Source organism: Saccoglossus kowalevskii, chromosome 21, assembly GCF_978046115.1.
Source record: "Saccoglossus kowalevskii chromosome 21, keSacKowa6.1, whole genome shotgun sequence".
Taxonomy (NCBI): domain Eukaryota; kingdom Metazoa; phylum Hemichordata; class Enteropneusta; family Harrimaniidae; genus Saccoglossus; species Saccoglossus kowalevskii.
This window is the reverse complement of record NC_140661.1, coordinates 13,794,016-13,813,451: the sequence shown is the minus strand read 5'-3', so window position 1 is coordinate 13,813,451 and position 19,436 is coordinate 13,794,016. Positions and strand designations below refer to the sequence as shown.

The 19,436-nt window shown below is 34.9% G+C and overlaps 1 protein-coding gene across 1 annotated transcript; it reads left to right on the top strand.

Moving 5' to 3' along the window:
* The first annotated feature begins 964 nt into the window (after positions 1-964).
* On the top strand, positions 965-8,916 carry LOC146729644 (uncharacterized). Its single transcript, XM_085495462.1, has 2 exons — positions 965-1,093; positions 3,380-8,916. Exons 1-2 carry the CDS (start codon positions 965-967, stop codon positions 3,692-3,694), a joined length of 444 nt encoding a protein of 147 aa, XP_085351588.1. The 3' UTR covers positions 3,695-8,916.
* Positions 8,917-19,436: the final 10,520 nt, after the last annotated feature.

Below are 19,436 nucleotides of genomic sequence, written 5' to 3'. Positions count from 1 at the left end.
GACGACGACGACGACGGACGACGACGGACAATCACTCATATGATAAGCTCCGCTCGACAAAGTCGACAGCGGAACTGAAAAACACAATGGCTCATGACGAACAACCATTGATATGTTGAGGGGGTTGAGGGGAAGGTATAGAGGGAAAAATTGAGGTCTGTTGTTACTGTGTCCTTTTTCAGCTGAGGCTGTTAGTGTAAGCAGGCCATTGCTATCGTCACGGTGATCTTCCAAACAAATAGTGATTTTTTCTTTATAATCACACGTGTATTCATTCTGTTTTTCGAACAGTCCATTCATAGTCAGGTTGGTTCAGAACAAGTGAAGAAAACTTGGGAATGTCATTTTCTGGATTTATGCAGTTTCAGTTCTTGATAAGTGAAATCATGGCCAACCTCCTTTATTTGTGGGATGACTTCAAAAACTATCATTTTGTGTACACGATGCCTATCTCCAACACCGATCTGACACATATAGTGCAATGAGTGGCAGAAGTTTGTTCAAAACTTGAAACGTTTCTGATTCAGTCATTGTCCGGCATCTGTTTCTATGGATATAATAAATCATTTCAGTAATTTCCTTACTAAAGCATGATAAATAAAACATTGTAGAAATAAACTAATCCTAAAATTGTGGTATCAGTGATAAGTTTACACTGTTAGTTCTTTGATCGCAGTGTGTTCTACGTCTGATTTTATTGTGTACAAGGACATTCTATATTAAGCTAGTTGAAACTTTGAACTTCAAACACAAAATATTATTAGTAAGGCTTCATATTACACAGGTCTGCGCTGAGACAGCTAGCGTGTCCTGTAATGACACGACTCGATGCCACTTAAGGAATGATGCATTCTGGGTACCCTAACTGGCATCTTTTTTAATCAGTCATCCATTTCTTAAAATGTAAAAATACAAATCTTTATGAAATATGTTTTTTTTTTAGGGTGGAAACGGTGATGTTAGTATGAATGGTTTTGGTCCATCTGGTTTTTATCACCGACCTCCGCAGTCGCATATTCCACAAATGGCTGCTGCCCATCCATTATTGAGTGATGTTCACCCTGCTGATGAGGACTGTAATAACGAAGATGAAGTATGCATATTCATTGTACTTACGTAGTAATATAAAATGTTTTATTTTACAAGATGACCATTTAAGGAGACAAAAAAAACATTTAAAAGCATGAAAAAAATCTTGATTTATTTAAAAAATTAAAAGAGAAAATGCATACTGTTAGTTTGTTTCCGTGGAAACAATGGCTCATAGCAGTAAGACCATTTTGAATTGAAAATTGGTCAAAATTTGTACATCTAAGATTCAATGATAAAAAACTAGTTGTTTCTATGAACATTCAAATGATCAGTTACTGGGAGTAAAAATAACATACAGATAGATGAAACAGCCATAAGGCATGTAGGATGTTACAAAACGTTATGATTATGAGATATACAACCAAAAGGTGGTGCCTCATGTTTTGAGTTACTTTGCGTGTGTTATTAAGAATACTGAGAATATTAATTAGATAACATTTACATATCATACTTTTCCACCTTTCATAAAGTAATTGTATGATCTGTCTGCATAACAATTAGATAATTTGCATATAACCAACTCTTTTACAATCACTGTCAACTTCTTCCCCTTTTTATAAAGTAATTGTATGTTCTGTCTGCATAATAATTAGGTAATTTGCATATCACCAACTCTTAAACTACTCTTACTACCACTGTTAAACTTTTCCCCATTTCATAAAGTAATTGTATGCTCTGTTTGCATATTAATTAGGTAATTTGCATATCACCAACTCTTTTACTACCACTGTCAAACTTTTCCTCGTTTCATAAAGTAATTGTATGCTCTGTCTTTATAATAATTAAGTAATTTGCATATCACCAACTCTTAAACTACTCTTACTACCACTGTTAAACTTTTCCCCATTTCATAAAGTAATTGTATGCTCTGTTTGCATATTAATTAGGTAATTTGCATATCACCAACTCTTTTACTACCACTGTCAAACTTTTCCTCGTTTCATAAAGTAATTGTATGCTCTGTCTTTATATTAATTAGGTAATTTGCATTTCACCAACTCTTTTACTCCCATTATCAAACTTTTCCCCGTTTCATAAAGTAATTGTATGCTCTGTCTGCATATTAATTAGGTAATTTGCATTTCACCAACTCTTTTACTCCCACTATCAAACTTTTCCCTGTTTCATAAAGTAATTGTATGCTCTGTCTTTATAATAATTAGGTAATTTGCATATCACCAACTCTTTTGCTACAACTGTCAAACTTTTCCCAGTTTCATAAAGTGATTGTATGCTCTGTCTTTATAATAATTAGGTAATTTGCATATCACCAACTCTTTTACTACAACTGTTAAACTTTTCCCCGTTTCATAAAGTGATTGTATGCTCTGTCTGCATATTAATTAGGTAATTTGCATATCACCAACTCTTTTACTCCCACTATCAAACTTTTCTCTGTTTCATAAAGTAATTGTATGCTCTGTCTTTATAATAATTAGGTAATTTGCATATCACCAACTCTTTTGCTACAACTGTTAAACTTTTCCCCGTTTCATAAAGTGATTGTATGCTCTGTCTGCATATTAATTAGGTAATTTGCATTTCACCAACTCTTTTACTCCCACTATCAAACTTTTCCCTGTTTCATAAAGTAATTGTATGCTCTGTCTGCATATTAATTAGGTAATTTGCATTTCACCAACTCTTTTACTCCCACTATCAAACTTTTCCCTGTTTCATAAAGTAATTGTATGCTCTGTCTTTATAATAATTAGGTAATTTGCATATCACCAACTCTTTTGCTACAACTGTCAAACTTTTCCCCGTTTCATAAAGTGATTGTATGCTCTGTCTGCATATTAATTAGGTAATTTGCATTTCACCAACTCTTTTACTCCCACTATCAAACTTTTCCCTGTTTCATAAAGTAATTGTATGCTCTGTCTTTATAATAATTAGGTAATTTGCATATCACCAACTCTTTTGCTACAACTGTCAAACTTTTCCCCGTTTCATAAAGTGATTGTATGCTCTGTCTGCATATTAATTAGGTAATTTGCATTTCACCAACTCTTTTACTCCCACTATCAAACTTTTCCCCATTTCATAAAGTAATTGTATGCTCTGTCTGCATATTAATTAGATAATTTGCATAATTAATAATTTCACCACCATTTCCGACTTTTGGCTCAAAACCTGTATGCTGTTTCAAATTCTGACTTCTCTGTGGAACATTATAATTTAATATTGTAGTAGTGCTCCAAAAACTTTTGAGAAGAAAGTTTCAGTTGAATTCAAATTAGTTAATGACTGTTGGGATCATTTGAATTTCTTTCTTTTGTCTCAGGTACTTGAAGAAGATGAAAATACAGGTATTTTGAATAACCTTAGGAACTCAAAAACTGCTGCTACTCTGCCAGATGCAGCCACTCAGGGTTATCATGGCAACACAGATGAGAATAGTAGCAATGAATCTGTTGCTAGTTCCCCAGTTCAGGCTTCAGTGGTTCCTCAGGACTCAGGAAACACAAAAGTAACAATAAATTCAAATTCTTCAACGGGTGTCTCGATTTGTGAACGGCGGACGCCGCCATCTTGTGAACTTGACGAGTACGAACACAGCAGCAGGGATGACATCAGCAGCTCAACCTCAAAGCGATGAGAAAAGACAAAGGGTCAATAGTAATACCTCATTGCATTTCATTGAGTTTGCGCTAAATATATAATAATATATTGTGATTTTTTTATTTGGCATTCATCATTGTATAAATATATTATATTCTGCAAAGTAGATGCTATTTTAAGATATAATTATTAACTGTCTTGTATTACAAGTCTTTAAATTAGAACATATTATGTAAATCATATGCGCATAATTATACAGGTTTAAACTCCTTGTTTGTGGAGTGAGCATAGTGTGATTATACCAGGTAAGTCTCGTAAAGAGCAATTATTACATGAACTTTTAACTAGGTTACAGACATATGCTAAGGTTGGAAATCAAACTTAAAAACTATGCTTCCAGTTCTGTTGCAGAAAGTATTGCAAATTTAGCAACTAAACTCTAATGTGAAGCACAGATATCAATCCGCACAGTGAATGTATCACTCCGCGCAGTGTATGTATCAATCCGCGCAGTGAATGTATCACTTTGTGTCCAGTGAATATATCACTCCGCGCCGAGTGAACGGTTGCTTCAATGTAACACGAGTAGCTCAAAACAGTTATTGTTGGTCAAGCTTATGAGGTATAGGATAAAATGTTTATGAAGTGGATCTATAAAGATTATTACTGAACATGTACCAGAATTGGTTGCTATGGGAAGTCTGGGAAGAGTCTGAAAGAGATTCCATGAGCAGACACTAGTGTTGATTCTGTGATAGGAAGCCTGGCAAGTATAACCTTTGAAACTCCATGTTGCTTCACATCAATGTCACAGCATCCATGGTATCCTAGCAACCAGAAAGACCAAGACTCAGTTTTATATTGCGCATAAACCAATGTAATAATCTATGATGATCAAGTTTTCTCCATTGTGTGGCGTCATTATTAGTGGCTGCTATGGCATTTGCATAATCCTAACGAGATCTCATTTAAAGTGAGATGTTAATTACATTAAACAGATAGCCCTTGATTTGCATAGTATCATGAGATAGGCACCCTTAGAAGGTTAACAGGGTATTTATGTATTATGAAACTATAATTGCAATAGCTGTAGATTTCACCTTTCGCATATCGTCATTTTTATCGCTAAATTATGGTGCAACATTTAACGCATTTTATGTAATCTGTAATTTTGTTTGGGAATTCTGGATTTTGACATAATTCCCATGTGGAAAAAAATAAGCGGGTTTCCTTTGTGAAAGGTGTCTAAATTGTCACCTTGGCATTCAAAAGGGAATGTGTACTTAAAAATGGCTCTTTATTGTACTATTTTTAAATCATTTGTATAGTTAAAACAATTCCTAGTATTTGTTGACTACCTCAATAATGATACTAAGGCTAAAAAAAAGATTTGTTTCTGGTCTGGATGTTCAAAAAAAAGGTGCAGTGATGGACATTTTTTTTTCTTTTATTTTTTCAATATTTTGGCAGAAACTTACCGGTAACAAAAATATTTGATTCTTCTGAACAGACAAGAAACAAATCATTTTTTTTTGCCTAATCTAATGTGTAATATAGTGATCCATTTCTACCGGTATTACTGGTAAGTCCAAGTGGGTGTTGTTACTTATTTTATTAGTTGAACTTGGAACAATCAATATTATGGTCAACGGGTAACTTTATACTTTGTTTCTACATATTTTATGATTCCATAATAATATGACTTTTTATCAAAGCATTGGAGGACTGCACTATTCCATGAAATGTGAATGAAATAATGTCACTGTTTTGCATCTTTGAAATTTTGATAAGAAACCCACATACAGATTGTTTTTCAACACAAACTGACCAAACTTGCCTATAAATAGACTATTTGGTGGGATTCTTGACTCTTGTGTGCAAAGCACAGAGTCTCTGCAGTTAGTGTGTGTGTCTGTTCCACTGATATCTCAAGAATCATATGTTGGTTTTTGATGGAACTTGGTGTGTAGGCAGATTTGATTACGTTTGGTTTAAATCATTGCATATTAATTGCCTAATTTGCATGATAATTAGCTAATTTTTATTACTGACATCTAAATAACCACTCTTTGGATTTTGATGAAACTTGGTATATAGATGCTCTAGGACAATGCTAAGACCTGATTAGTTATTGGTAAAAGTCCATGCATATTAATGACCTAATTTGCATAATGATTAGTAAATTTTCGGCTTTTCCACTGTTACGTCAAATACTGATCACATTTAAATGAAACTTGGTAATGGATGCTTTAGAACAATGCACAGACCTGTTTAGTTTGGGTTTAAATCTATGCATATAAATTACCTAATTTGCATAATAATAATTTTGTCATCAATATCTCAAGCTCTAATCATATTTCAATAAAACTTGGTACATAGATGGTCTGTGACATTGCTCAGACCTTATTAGTTTTACTTTAAAATATGTGCATATTAATTACATAATTTGCATAATATTTAGACTTCTGAGAAAAATAAATAATAATTGTTTTGTTTTTCTCCGGTATATTAGTGACCAGCTAATTTGCAGATGGGCCTTCATCCTAATTTGTACAAAATGCATTTATCTGTTCATATTGTTATGTTGCAAAACCTACTTAAACAAAGATGCAAAACAGAATCATCATTTTCTTTACCTGGAGAAAAATCACACAAAGCCCTGTATCTAAAATGAAACCAATTTAATATGACTGAACAAGTTGATACATCAGTCCCATGTTTTGTCTGAAAACCAGTTATATTTATCATGTGTTTTCTAAATTTAAAAATAATGTATATATTTATCATGTGGACAATATAATGAAGTCTTTGCCACGCCAGTTAGTTGAAAACTTGTGTGAGCCAATTCAACCAATATGTTGATACTATGAAATCATGTGACCCTTCCAATGAGCTTACAGTGTAAAATCACATGACCACTAGTGCTTGGAGATAATCATGTGACAATCTTTCAGCCACTTGATTGGCCTTCTATGGGCATTGAATAATACACCACTGTACCTCTTTATTGACCACCAAAGTATGATATTGTTAGAACCACTTTCTCCTACTGCTGCTGTTTTTAGTACTGTAATTGACCTGCCTACCTCGATTCTACAGCCACCTCAGGGAGCAATTGTTCAAGTTCATTACAGGGTTACTATCATACAGCATTGTAAAACAAAACTCTCTTAGGGAACAAGTTCAAGTTTTAGTTTTCTATATATTTGACTGTGAGTTAGATTCTATTTGAAATACCTCTGACAGCCCAAATTGAGATTTGCGTATCGATATGATTCGCGATTTTGTTTGCAGCAATTCGGAAATGAGAGGTTGACTGTTACAAACTCTGAGGGTAGAAAGTTGAAAAAACTGTAAATAATCTTTTTTCTTCATTTAGTTTGGATATTTATTCTCAGGATAATGTTGTTGTATATTTGTTATAAATACAGTTTTTCTTTTTCTTTAATTTTCCCCTATAGATTTGTTGTCTTCACAAGTTTCTGTGTCCAGGTGTTTTTTTTTCCTAATGTACCAATCCTCTGAGTTTCTAATGATCAACAGCTCATAGACAAAATTTTAGGGGGGGGTTCCTTTTTTAAACTTTGTAAGGGTCCCGGATTTTGCCGACTAATGTTTATTCAGGTTTAAGTGTTACAGTTGTTGGGTTCGAGGGAATCGCAACATTTTCACAACTTTGTCCTCGTGAATTACCACTTTTGCTAGCAATGAAGATATAAATTCATTGCACCACGTTGCCGTAGATAAGCCCTATATGGCATATACAGCATATGATAAAATGCATTGTTTACAGGAAATTTGGCAACATCCACCGCTGTTATTTGTTGTTTATACGACTCTTATTCATTCTTAATATAGTACATATATTTAAATCACAAATCCTTATGAGTGTGGGAGAAATTACCATATCTTGAGAGATATGGAAGATCGAAATATTTTTTTTTGTAGAGCATTAAATGTAAATCATGTTTGAAATTTTGGTCACATCACTTAAGCAAAATGTAGGTAGTAAGGAATGCGTAGCATTTTTTTTAAAAACGAGTAACATTTTTATTCTGTGTATTATCTTTGAACTGAAACCGTTGATTCACGGTTGAAACAGCAGCTGAAATTTTTCTTGTATTTTTATCTAATAACTATATTTATTATACCGGTAATACTAATTATTAGCTGTATTTTAAAATGGTTAATCTTAGTGTTTCTAAATATGTACCTGTGAGTACTGTACTCTCATGTATGTAATAGTCACGTTTTACCTCAGTCAAAAATCTGTTATTTTTAGAACTTTCTATTTTATCTACTCTGTCAGCTTTTCATTTATTCTGTAGTTATTTTTTACCAAAGTCTATTTATTGCAAAACTGCGGTAGTTTTTCTGTGAATTGTACTTGCCTTTTGCATGAATGTGTTTACTTGCTTTCACTCGCTCACACAGCTTTATGATGTATACCACAATGCAATGTTACCCATAATGCCCTTGGGGGAACTGGATATCTCCATGTTTTATCACAGACTTCAATCGGTGATGTTCACCGAGTTAGATTTAGCTATCCACCTCAAAATTTTAAATTTTGAATTGGCATATCATAGATTATAGATGTGATCATTAGAACGAAAAGCAAGCACTTGTTCTTGCAAAAAGAGTTCTTGCTCATCATAGTAAGGATATATATGAAAACGATTAGGCCTCAAAGCAAAAAATAATGTTTCTGGTTTGATCAATTTTGTATTTTCCCTCTTCTTTATCAGTCACCTGTCTTGACAAATTGATTAAACCAACAAAAATTTTTGTGCTGTTAAATATATTTTAGCAAAAAAAAAACAATACTGACCAGAAACATTGTTTTTTGTGTGGCTTTGTATTACTTCAGGTAGCAAATGTAATGGAACATGTATCTTTCAGTTTCACTGGTAACCATGGAAATATACTAAAAAATTTTTTGCGTGTAACAAGATTGTCTCCACAAATTTCTCAAGACTTTTCCTTTTCATATTACGAAAGGAATTACACACTACAAACAAAATCTTCACTTTTGTCATAATTTCGGCTGTACAGTGCTTCAGATATCTGGATTGAAAACACTTATTTTTCTACTGCGGCCTTTTTTTTAAAAACCTCCAAAATGTATCTTATTGTGACCATCTTGTATAAACACTGTTTAATTTTGTATATGTAAAAAGAGAAGAGTTTATAATAATTGTCTCAGTGTTCATACTAAGAATTACCTGTCTTGTAATAAAACAATCCTCACAATTCAAATTATTGTATGAATCGATTCTGTTTTTATATACATATTACTGTCAAACTTGATTCATAAGGCTTTGTGCTGTAAAATACTTTATTTTCGCTTGGAATTAATTTTAGCTATTTTTACTGAAGGAATGATTCAGTGAAAATACAATCCAGCATATATACCTTTTTCCCCTATATTTTACATTCAACTCATCAAAAATCAGTGAAAATAAATTCCATACAAAACACCCAAAAAGTCTTTTCAACGAAAATTAATTCCAAGCTAAAATATTTTACAGTACCACTCATTTGATTTCTATAGACGATAATATAATGTAGGTAATAAAATTCTGGCCAGAAAAACACATATTTGCCAGCTCAAACTGCAAAATGGATTTCAATAACAAAACAAGACTTTAGGCTTTCAAAATCACCTTCAGAACAGCAGCAAGTTTTGAAGTGTCTAATCAAGAAATGTCCAGATCCACAGGTTACTGGTACTTGTTAATAAACAACACACAAGTCTTAATAGCTGACGTACTTGAAGTATACCCTCGATGATTGCATTTTAAGTAAAATGTGAAAAAAAAGCTCATGGGATAATTAACAACCATATAATTTGATGGCTCTGAATGCTAATGGGTTAAATGGTGATATGAGATTTTTAAGTGAGAAATTAAAATTTGATAAAGATAAAAAAATAAATTTAAAATTAAACGTAATTTCCCATATAAAAAGTCTAAAAATTAAAGCCTTGCGATAATTACTGAAAAGCTACCACTAGGTGGCGCCCTGTAATCCAGAACACGTGACAAAATGTGTAAAATTTAGCAACAGGCATCCATTGGTACATGTATCTTGGATAAAACTAAGGTCTATGTTCTTCTCCGGATTAATTGTTATCCAAAAAACAATGGCCTAATTCTTAGATACAATGCATACTTGACAGCGACAAAACATACAATTTTTAGAATGAATTTATATATTTGGAGATTTGATCTTATTAAACTTTGAAGGGGAAAATTTACTGTACAAGAAATTGTAAAGCTTGTCTGAAATAATGTAATCCTGACACCAAAAACTCATGGCATGGGGTTACATATTTCTCTCAGAATTCCTAATGAAATGAACAATTTAATGCACAAAATTATCAAATTATTCAAACAATCAACAAAAATATAACGTAATGATGAAACATATAGCAAAATACGACATTCATGGATAAAACTAATCTCTCCATTGTGTTGAATAAATAGTCAGAAAATTCACAAAAGAGGTTAATTAACTATTTCACCACCATTTATAGTCTGCACTTTCCTTCAGAAGATTGGGACAAAAATAGCCAAATTTTTTGAGTAAAAACTAAAAATTGACTCAAATTTTCTGTTTGCTCCAAAATTAGTGTTCATTTCCAGAAATATTGAAGAATATACGGAAAAATTGACTCAAATTTTCTGTTGGCTCCAAAATTAGTGTTCATTTCCAGAAATATTGAAGAATATACAGAAAAAGTGCAAACAAATGGTGGTGAAAAGGTCAAATAATTTAGGTCAAAATAAGCATTGAGTGTGAGATCAGTTCTATCAAAAACGACTCAATTGCAAATCAACACAACAATGTCAGCTGGTTGAAAACAAAATGTCTATCCAAGTCTCATACCGCAAATTAGATTTTCATATACGACAATGTTAGAATTTGGGTGGCTACGTTGTTTTGTTGAAAGTACATGTACACATGTATGTTAATAGAATTCTGAACAGAAGACAGATGTTGTATGAGAGGACGCATGAAGCCATAAGGTGTTCTACTGCCAGGTTGAGTGCTTTGTAAAACAACAAAACATTTGGTTAATTATCCTGAACTGTGCGGACAGGGAACTATACAATGTATGTTATTGATTACCTATATACTATTCAAATTATTGGATTGACAACCAGTTTGTTGTTATTGTGTCACCATTCATGACATGGAGAAGATCAGGGTTGCACCCCTCTCTGCATAGAAAGGCACGAGCACCAGGCGGCACTAAAAGATAGAGTTTTGCAAATATCCTGTTTGTGAGCAACATTTCCAACAAAAATGTTGGGATTACAAACGTTGCCATTTACTAGTATCTCTGTGTGGTCTATTTATCAAATGGAATCAAGAACGCGAAACAAACTATCAAAACAACTATCAAGTGACCAATGCTACTGGAACCACTGCTAAGATGAAGGCAACACAAATTGCAAAAAACGCAAGGCAATTAAGCAATGTAAGAGAACCAGCTCTTCATCAAGTAGCCCTAAGAATTAGTCCACACTTATTTTCTTGGTCTGAAGTTTCTGATCAATCAGCAGAATCTGATGTGAAGTAAATTCAGCATTGCCTTTCCATGAGAAACATTCTGCAGAATTGACGTTACCTACAAATAACATATTACTCCACGATCTGGGCTATCATGTCATATCATTGTCATTCAAACACCTACATTTTCCATTGCTAAAAAAGCTTACCAAATTGGAAACTATGGTTGATCGACTAGGAGTGTGGATGTGTGCTTGTGCATGATCTTATGCTGAAATCCACAGTTAAATCAATGCGTCCCGGGAACTCTCAGAGAGTGAAAATGACAATGATCTGTAACTGTTCGATCAGAAAGACCCCTTTCAAAGCGATCACAATTGAGTGGTGGCTACTGGTCAGTTCGTGCAGTAAAATCACTTATATCTCTATGCAAGTATCTTATGCCTCTCAATTCACATAATTTTAAAATTCATGTAATTTTTTAGAACAAATAGTAGCTGACAATAAATTTGGTGATTGGGCTGAGAAAAAAAAATATCTCTGTTTCTCGTTTCCGTGCGCATCATTTTGAACTATGCGCGTCGGACGTTTTTTTCCTTCTAAAGCATTCCAAAATGCGCTTGTACTTGCAAGATGACAGATGACTATATAAGGTCATATAACCTACGTAATATGCATAAATGCAATATTTCAACCACTGTAGGGACTTGCCACATATGGACATACAGCAAGATACATACTAATGGTATTAGACAGCAGATATGATTAATACATCAGATGGCCATTATGGTCATATGACTTTATTAATATTCTTATCTGTAATATCGCAAGTGCTATTACAGATATGCCTAACTGTAATATTCCATGCACTCTTTCAGATAAGGAAATGCAACCAGTGTCATAATTGCTTCTTTTGCAGCCTTATTATAAATTGTTTCTGTCTTTTGCAGATATTCTTATCACCACTCTACAAATGCACACAATGTACCATGGTACATACAATTTATTTTGCGAGTTTCTTCGGTTTAATCTCAGACAACTACTACTAGTAACTTATTAGTTGTGTGAAGTTTAATGTGGCTTTGTTTGTGTTCTGAGATTAACAAATGAAGCCTAAGCCCAAGCTTTCTGGCTGTGATTTCACCAGCACCGACAGACTATCTTAACCAGTTTCAAATGAGTAATCTGTATCTAGGACATCCGTCTGTTCGTATGAAGTTCGAACACATACTGCACGTTAGCAGTGGTGCTCAAGAGACCATGCCATTTGTGACTATGGGAAAGGTGATACGTTTGAAGCATAGACACGTTTCTATGTCGGTAGTGTGGGGATGTGATGGCGTCTATATGTGTTCAAAATTGGTCGGTTTTACCTGATAAATGCCATCCTTAAATTACACTGTCTATATGTCGAATAGCTTCCACAAAGCTTGGGGTACTGATGTACTAGTTCCAATACATAAATCAGGATCCAAATATCAGCGAAATATGACCCATCCAATTCTAAGGGAATCGCCATCTTAAGTTGTCCCGGCAAGCTAATTACAAGTGTACTAATTAAATATTTCAATAAACAAATAATACGCAAATTGTTCGTTGAAGTGAAAACCCAACTATCAAAAGTAGATCAAACTGTAATTATAAACACTAATTCAAATTTCAAACGCAAAAGTATGAAATAAAAAACTCAACTTGAAGAATTCTTGATGTCACATTGAAATGAATATATATTTAAAATGACAACAAACACTCTGCGTGAACAAATAAATTAAGAACATACTGAAAATCTAAAAATAGATTAGAATTCGAAAAAAATACATAACAGACATTGACAATATTGAACTGCGTGGACAGCTAATCATGGAAGGTACTTCGTTAGTACCTACTATGAGCTAAGCAAATTTAGATTAGGGAATCACAATTTGAAAATTTAATCTAGCCGGCACACGAAACCAAAAACACTTATTTATATTTTTTTCAAAATCAGAGTTTTCTCAATAAATAAATGTATATATAGTCTTTCCAGAATGGTATCACCACAGACAGGGACTCAATATCACAGTCAGTCGTACCAGTGACAATACAAACCATAGAACCATAGAAAGTTCACTGTTTTTGTTAAGTAGTTTTGTTTTGGCTTTGGTTTTAAATAGTTTGTAGGTTCTTAGTTTATTTTTAGAATTTAATTTTTCTTTTTGTCATTATTTATTTCATATTTCCAATCTGTTGTAAACTCTTTTTTTTAATTTCTCATCATTTTCTTTTAATTTTGGTAAAGAGATAATAGTTTTTTTCATTTAGCAGATAAGAATGGTTTATATTTTTAATAATGAATCAAGTTTTATAAAGCATTTACTTTTAATAATTTGATTGACATAGTATGCTTCTTGAAGTAGAGTATTTGTGGAATTTGCAATACGGTTGGCATATTTTATCATTTGTTTCTTAATAAAAGAGTCAAGAGGTAATTTTCCCAATTCACTATATATTGCCATGATTGGTGTATTTTTTGAGATACCAAGAATGTACCGATAGTATGTAAGCTGAACATCCTCTACAATTGATTTTGTAGAGCTTTCTTCTCCCCAAATGTCACTCCCATACACAATAACTGGTCTGATAAGTTTATCAAATAGTCATAGTAGTTCGGACATGTCCAGATCGAATGGATATCACCACAGATAGGTACTCAATACTAGTACCACAGCCAGCCGTACAAGTGACAATAAAAACTAACTACGTTATATGGAAAGCCACAGCTATCTTAAGTCGTACAATATCATATTATGTAGTGCATTTACTATGTCATGCGGTGCATTTACCATGTTGTGTAGTGCATTTACCATGTTGTGTAGTGCATTTACCATGTTGTGTAGTACATTTACAATGTTGTGTAGTGCATTTACCATGTTATGTAGTGTATTTACCATGTTGTGTAGTGCATTTACTATGTCATGCGGTGCATTTACCATGTTGTGTAGTGCATTTACCATGTTGTGTAGTGCATTTACCATGTTATGTAGTGCATTTACCATGTTGTGTAGTGCATTTACAATGTTGTGTAGTGCATTTACCATGTTATGTAGTGCATTTACCATGTTGTGTTGTGCATTTACAATGTTGTGTAGTGTATTTACCATGTTATGTAGTGCATTAACCATGTTGTGTAGTGCATTTACCATGTTATGTAGTGCATTTACCATGTTGTGTAGTGCATTTACCATGTTATGTAGTGCATTTATCATGTTGTGTAGTGCATTTACCATGTTATGTAGTGCATTTATCATGTTGTGTAGTGCATTTATCATGTTGTGTAGTGCATTTATCATGTTATGTAGTGCATTTACCATGTTGTGTAGTGCATTTACCATGTTGTGTAGTGCATTTATCATGTTATGTAGTGCATTTACCATGTTGTGTAGTGCATTTACCATGTTGTGTAGTGCATTTACCATGTTGTGTAGTGCATTTACCATGTTATGTAGTGCATTTATCATGTTATGTAGTGCATTTATCATGTTGTGTAGTGCATTTATCATGTTGTGTAGTGCATTTACCATGTTATGTAGTGCATTTCTCATGTTGTGTAGTGCATTTATCATGATGTGTAGTGCATTTACCATGTTATGTAGTGCATTTACCATGTTATGTAGTGCATTTACTATGTCATGCGGTGCATTTATCATGTTATGTAGTGCATTTAGCTTGTTGTGTAGTGCATTTACCAGGTTATGTAGTGCATTTACCATGTTGTGTAGTGCATTTACCATGTTATGTAGTGCATTTACCATGTTGTGTAGTGCATTTATCATGTTATGTAGTGCATTTACCATGTTGTGTAGTGCATTTACCATGTTGTGTAGTGCATTTACCATGTTGTGTAGTGCATTTACCATGTTATGTAGTGCATTTATCATGTTATGTAGTGCATTTATCATGTTATGTAGTGCATTTATCATGTTGTGTAGTGCATTTATCATGTTGTGTAGTGCATTTACCATGTTATGTAGTGCATTTCTCGTGTTGTGTAGTGCATTTATCATGATGTGTAGTGCATTTACCATGTTATGTAGTGCATTTACCATGTTATGTAGTGCATTTACCATGTTATGTAGTGCATTTACTATGTCATGCGGTGCATTTATCATGTTATGTAGTGCATTTAGCTTGTTGTGTAGTGCATTTACCAGGTTATGTAGTGCATTTACCATGTTGTGTAGTGCATTTACCATGTTATGCACTACATGACATGGTAAATGCACCACACAACATGGTAAATGCACTACACAACAAGGTAAATGCACTACACAACAAAGTAAATGCATCACACAACAAGGTAAATGCACTACATAACACGGTATATGCACTACACAACATGGTAAATACACTACATAACATGGTAAATGCACCACACAACAAGGTAAATGCACTACATAACACGGTAAATGCACCACATAACATGGTAAATGCACTACACAACAAGGTAAATGCACTACATAACACGGTAAATGCACCACATAACATGGTAAATGCACTACACAACAAGGTGCACTACATGACATAATATTTCACGACTTAAGATAGCTGTGGCTTTCCATAACGTTAGATAACAACATATCACATGACTCTTAGCCTTTGTTTGGCTACGTAATTATCAAAGAGAAATATGGTTGCTGGGTCCCTAGTTAATGCACGAGGCAACCCTGTCCTTGCATTTTCCCCCTGCAGTTTGTTACGTAACACTGTAGAAATCGCACGAGATTCATGTAAATATCACAGTAAACTATATGATGCATTCAACCACAAATCACCGACTTAGCTAATTCAGTAAAGCGACCCTGCATTCACATATCTCGTCATCTGCTTAAAAAATGTACCGTTATTAAATAGTGCAGGGAATGTTTGCGCTATCGATGGTGAGCGTTTTGTTAGTAAAAAAACGATGTGCCAAAAAGTAGTATTACTAACCATACCTAAACTAAATGCGACTCATAAATCTTTCCCCCAAAGTAGCGTCGACTCGTGTCTTGATTGTTGCTCCCACTTATCAACGTAATTTCGTAGATATTTATTTAAGCTTTCTTTCCATATTTTTTTATATTCTTTTGCGATGTTTACTTTAACATCATTTGACATTTGATCAACGTTATTCACTTTATGGTTTAATTTTATTGTTTCAAAATCATTGTGGCCCACTATATTTTCTATACACATTTTATCCAGCTAGAATTACTCTTAACTGCTTCATCGAGAGCACATTTAAAGGGCGGTAGTCGTCGCGCTGCGCATGTGCGACATTTGTGTTGATAAGCATTGATTTCCCCACAACCCAATGCGCTTTTTTAATTTAATCTAATTAAAGCTTGGTAATGTCTTGGTTTATACTTTCGATCTGCGCAACAGTCAAAGTCGCCATCTTTGTTTATATGAGACCCATATATCTCGCGCATGCGTGGCGCACCGACTACCGCCCTTTAAGTATATGGTTACCAGGTAAGGTATTTATATAAAGAACTTATTGATATTGTTTTCATCAGCTTGGAAAGTTTGGACTTGGTATATTATAAACGTCGATTGACTCCCAGAGTTGGTAATTTGAACGACATTGCTTATAACCTTGCCCTTTTAACTCGGTTATTGGGACAAGTTGGCATACATTTCGTGTGTAAAACGATGCCAGAATGGTATACATGAGTGGTATCGCTTGTTATGACTAGTTCATTGTGACATGAATTCCACTCTCTCGTTGACAGAAGTACAGCTATTCAGTTCATTCTACATGAATTTAAGCTGCTGTTCCGTAACTAGAGATTGCGACCCACCACGTATCTATGGTAATGTATTAAGCGAGACGAGTAAAAATATTGTATACTATATATTGCAGACATGACCAAGGCAAAACATTTTAATCGGCTTGTTTATCGCTCGCGTGCATCGATTTGAGGGAAAAAATTGACCAGTTTACAACGTAATACGTTCGGTCTCTAGAAATGTCTTATGACTGAGTCTTCCAAGTACTGTGAGTGACGTTTTGTCTACACACACTTAATTAAAGGGTGGTGGTCGTCGCGGCGTGTCCTGTTCGATACGGGACTTATAGCGATGTATACAACGCGTGTAAAATACATTGTTAATTTACATGAAATTCGAACACGCGCTGCGCGACGACCACCGCGCTTTTACTTCTACGTGGTTGCCGGATCACCGAAATGTTGCATTTGACATTACGAATATCCTTCATGAATGTCGTGTAAGGCACGCGTAATCTGCGTGAATCGAACCCACTCAGTGTCAGTTTCATTAGAGCATACCATGATACAAGACTGTACGGAGACTACAATCATGGTGTTTGTGCTTACTTCGCTTGCACTCATCTAGCCCTGCGTACGGGGACGCGTCCGGTTGATAGATGTCCCCACCACAGCCCTGAGTACCTCCATAGACAAAGTTCGGGAGCGCACCGTAATTGGTGCGCGAGTTAAAAATAAGTAGTTTCCCAGCCAAAATTGGCTGAAATGACGATAGTTATCCGTAACAACCATTACAAAGTTATCTGAAACTGAGATGTCTTTAAATAACAACTATTAAAGACAGACTAACTGTCAACGCGTAGGTACCGGAGGAATTATCCACCAAACGCCATTTTTAATTTCATTCACGCGAGAGAATGCGTTTGTTTTTAGGGCAAAGTAGCCGATTTCATCCACAATTGGACTCCGAACTGGGAGTTCTGGATATATCTGGTAATCGATCATCATTTTTGGTACCTGGGCATGTTCTTTCATTAAAAAAAGTTATATTTTTCAAAGTCCCGAACTTTGTCTATGGAAGTTCGCAGGGCTGTGGTGGGGACATCTATCAACCGAACGCGTCCCCGTACACACAGCACTGTACGCAGGGCAAGCACTCATCAGGTAAAAGGTTGACGTACAGGATGGTACATCGTACTGAATTCTCTGACCGTACACGGTAAATTGGTCGTGTCCACTGTTTACCCAACGTATATAATCAACGAAATAGTGGGATAGCCTGCTAGGAGTGCCCGTTGACATACACACGGTTGATGTGACGGTTGATACACCGTGTGCAATAAATTGGTCGTATCCGTTTCCCCAACGCACATAACTAAGTAAGGGTGGTACAACCTGCTTAGTAATAAACTGGAGAGTATAAAGCTAAGATTATTATCGAATGTATGGAGTGAAGTAAAATTCCATCAATAGATTAAGTGTATAATAAAGAAGACAAAGTTCCAGAATGAAATCTATCCTCGGGGGCGGACATCCGGGCTTTTTCTACCGCCTGGCAACCCTCGCGGTGAAAACAAAGACCAAAAACTCGCAGAAAACGGTACTTTGCGATGGTTGTTGAGAGTGCCCTGAACAGTGTAACAAGATTAGCCCTACGTGTGTAACATATATGAATTTGGTTGTTCAGGATTACTTCAAAGTTGAGTTTGTGTTGTTTTCTCGAGTTTTCACCGGCTCCACCGGCGTTCCACAGCAGCGCGCACAAAGTCCATAGAAATACGTGGTACAGTGGTGCGCGTCTCAAGCAACGTAGAACGTCCGTGACGTAGCTCCGCTCCCGAGGATACTCGTATTTGTTGAAATGGCGCCCTCTATTGGCTACATGTCCGTCAACGTGCATGCCTGCTCGTTCTCACTCGTCATCGCTGTTGTTGTTAAAATGCATGTTGTATACAGAGTCAGTGACATGTGTAATACCCGTGTTTACACTTTAAAACTGAGTACTCACAAAAGCGTTGCAGTAGACCCAGAACGCTGGTAAGTAGGCGATTTCAAGTTATATGACTACAGGAGGCTTCGAAGAATTACAATTTAAAATTGCCGCGAACAATACAGTGACAATAAATAAAAATAAATAAATGAAGAACTATACTTGCTCGTAGTTTATACTAAATGGCAAATGTCTGTCCTCTATCTGAAACGCTCACAGGTTCTTAAGGTAGAAGATTACTCATGAATGAAAATATCCAGAATTTATTAATTTTCCAATAAATATATTCAATAAATTTATAAGGATTTAAATTACGGAGCGTAAATCGGAGAGATGCTATGCGTAATCCAGATGATACGTCTCGTCATGCGTTTGGGGGGGGCATGCCCCCCTGCCCCCTCTGGATCCGCCACTGACATACATTATACCATACCTGAGATTGTAGCCTGGTGACATAGGCTGAAAAAAATTATATATTTTTAATGATGGGGTACTTATTGTTGTCCTGAATTATTTCAAAA

Coding starts and splice junctions, on each gene's coding strand:
- LOC146729644 (XM_085495462.1), top strand. CDS start 965: ATGAATGGTTTTGGTCCATCTGGTTTTTATCACCGACCTCCGCAGTCG. Junction 1,094..3,379: donor ACTGTAATAACGAAGATGAA/GTATGCATATTC, acceptor CTTTTGTCTCAG/GTACTTGAAGAAGATGAAAA.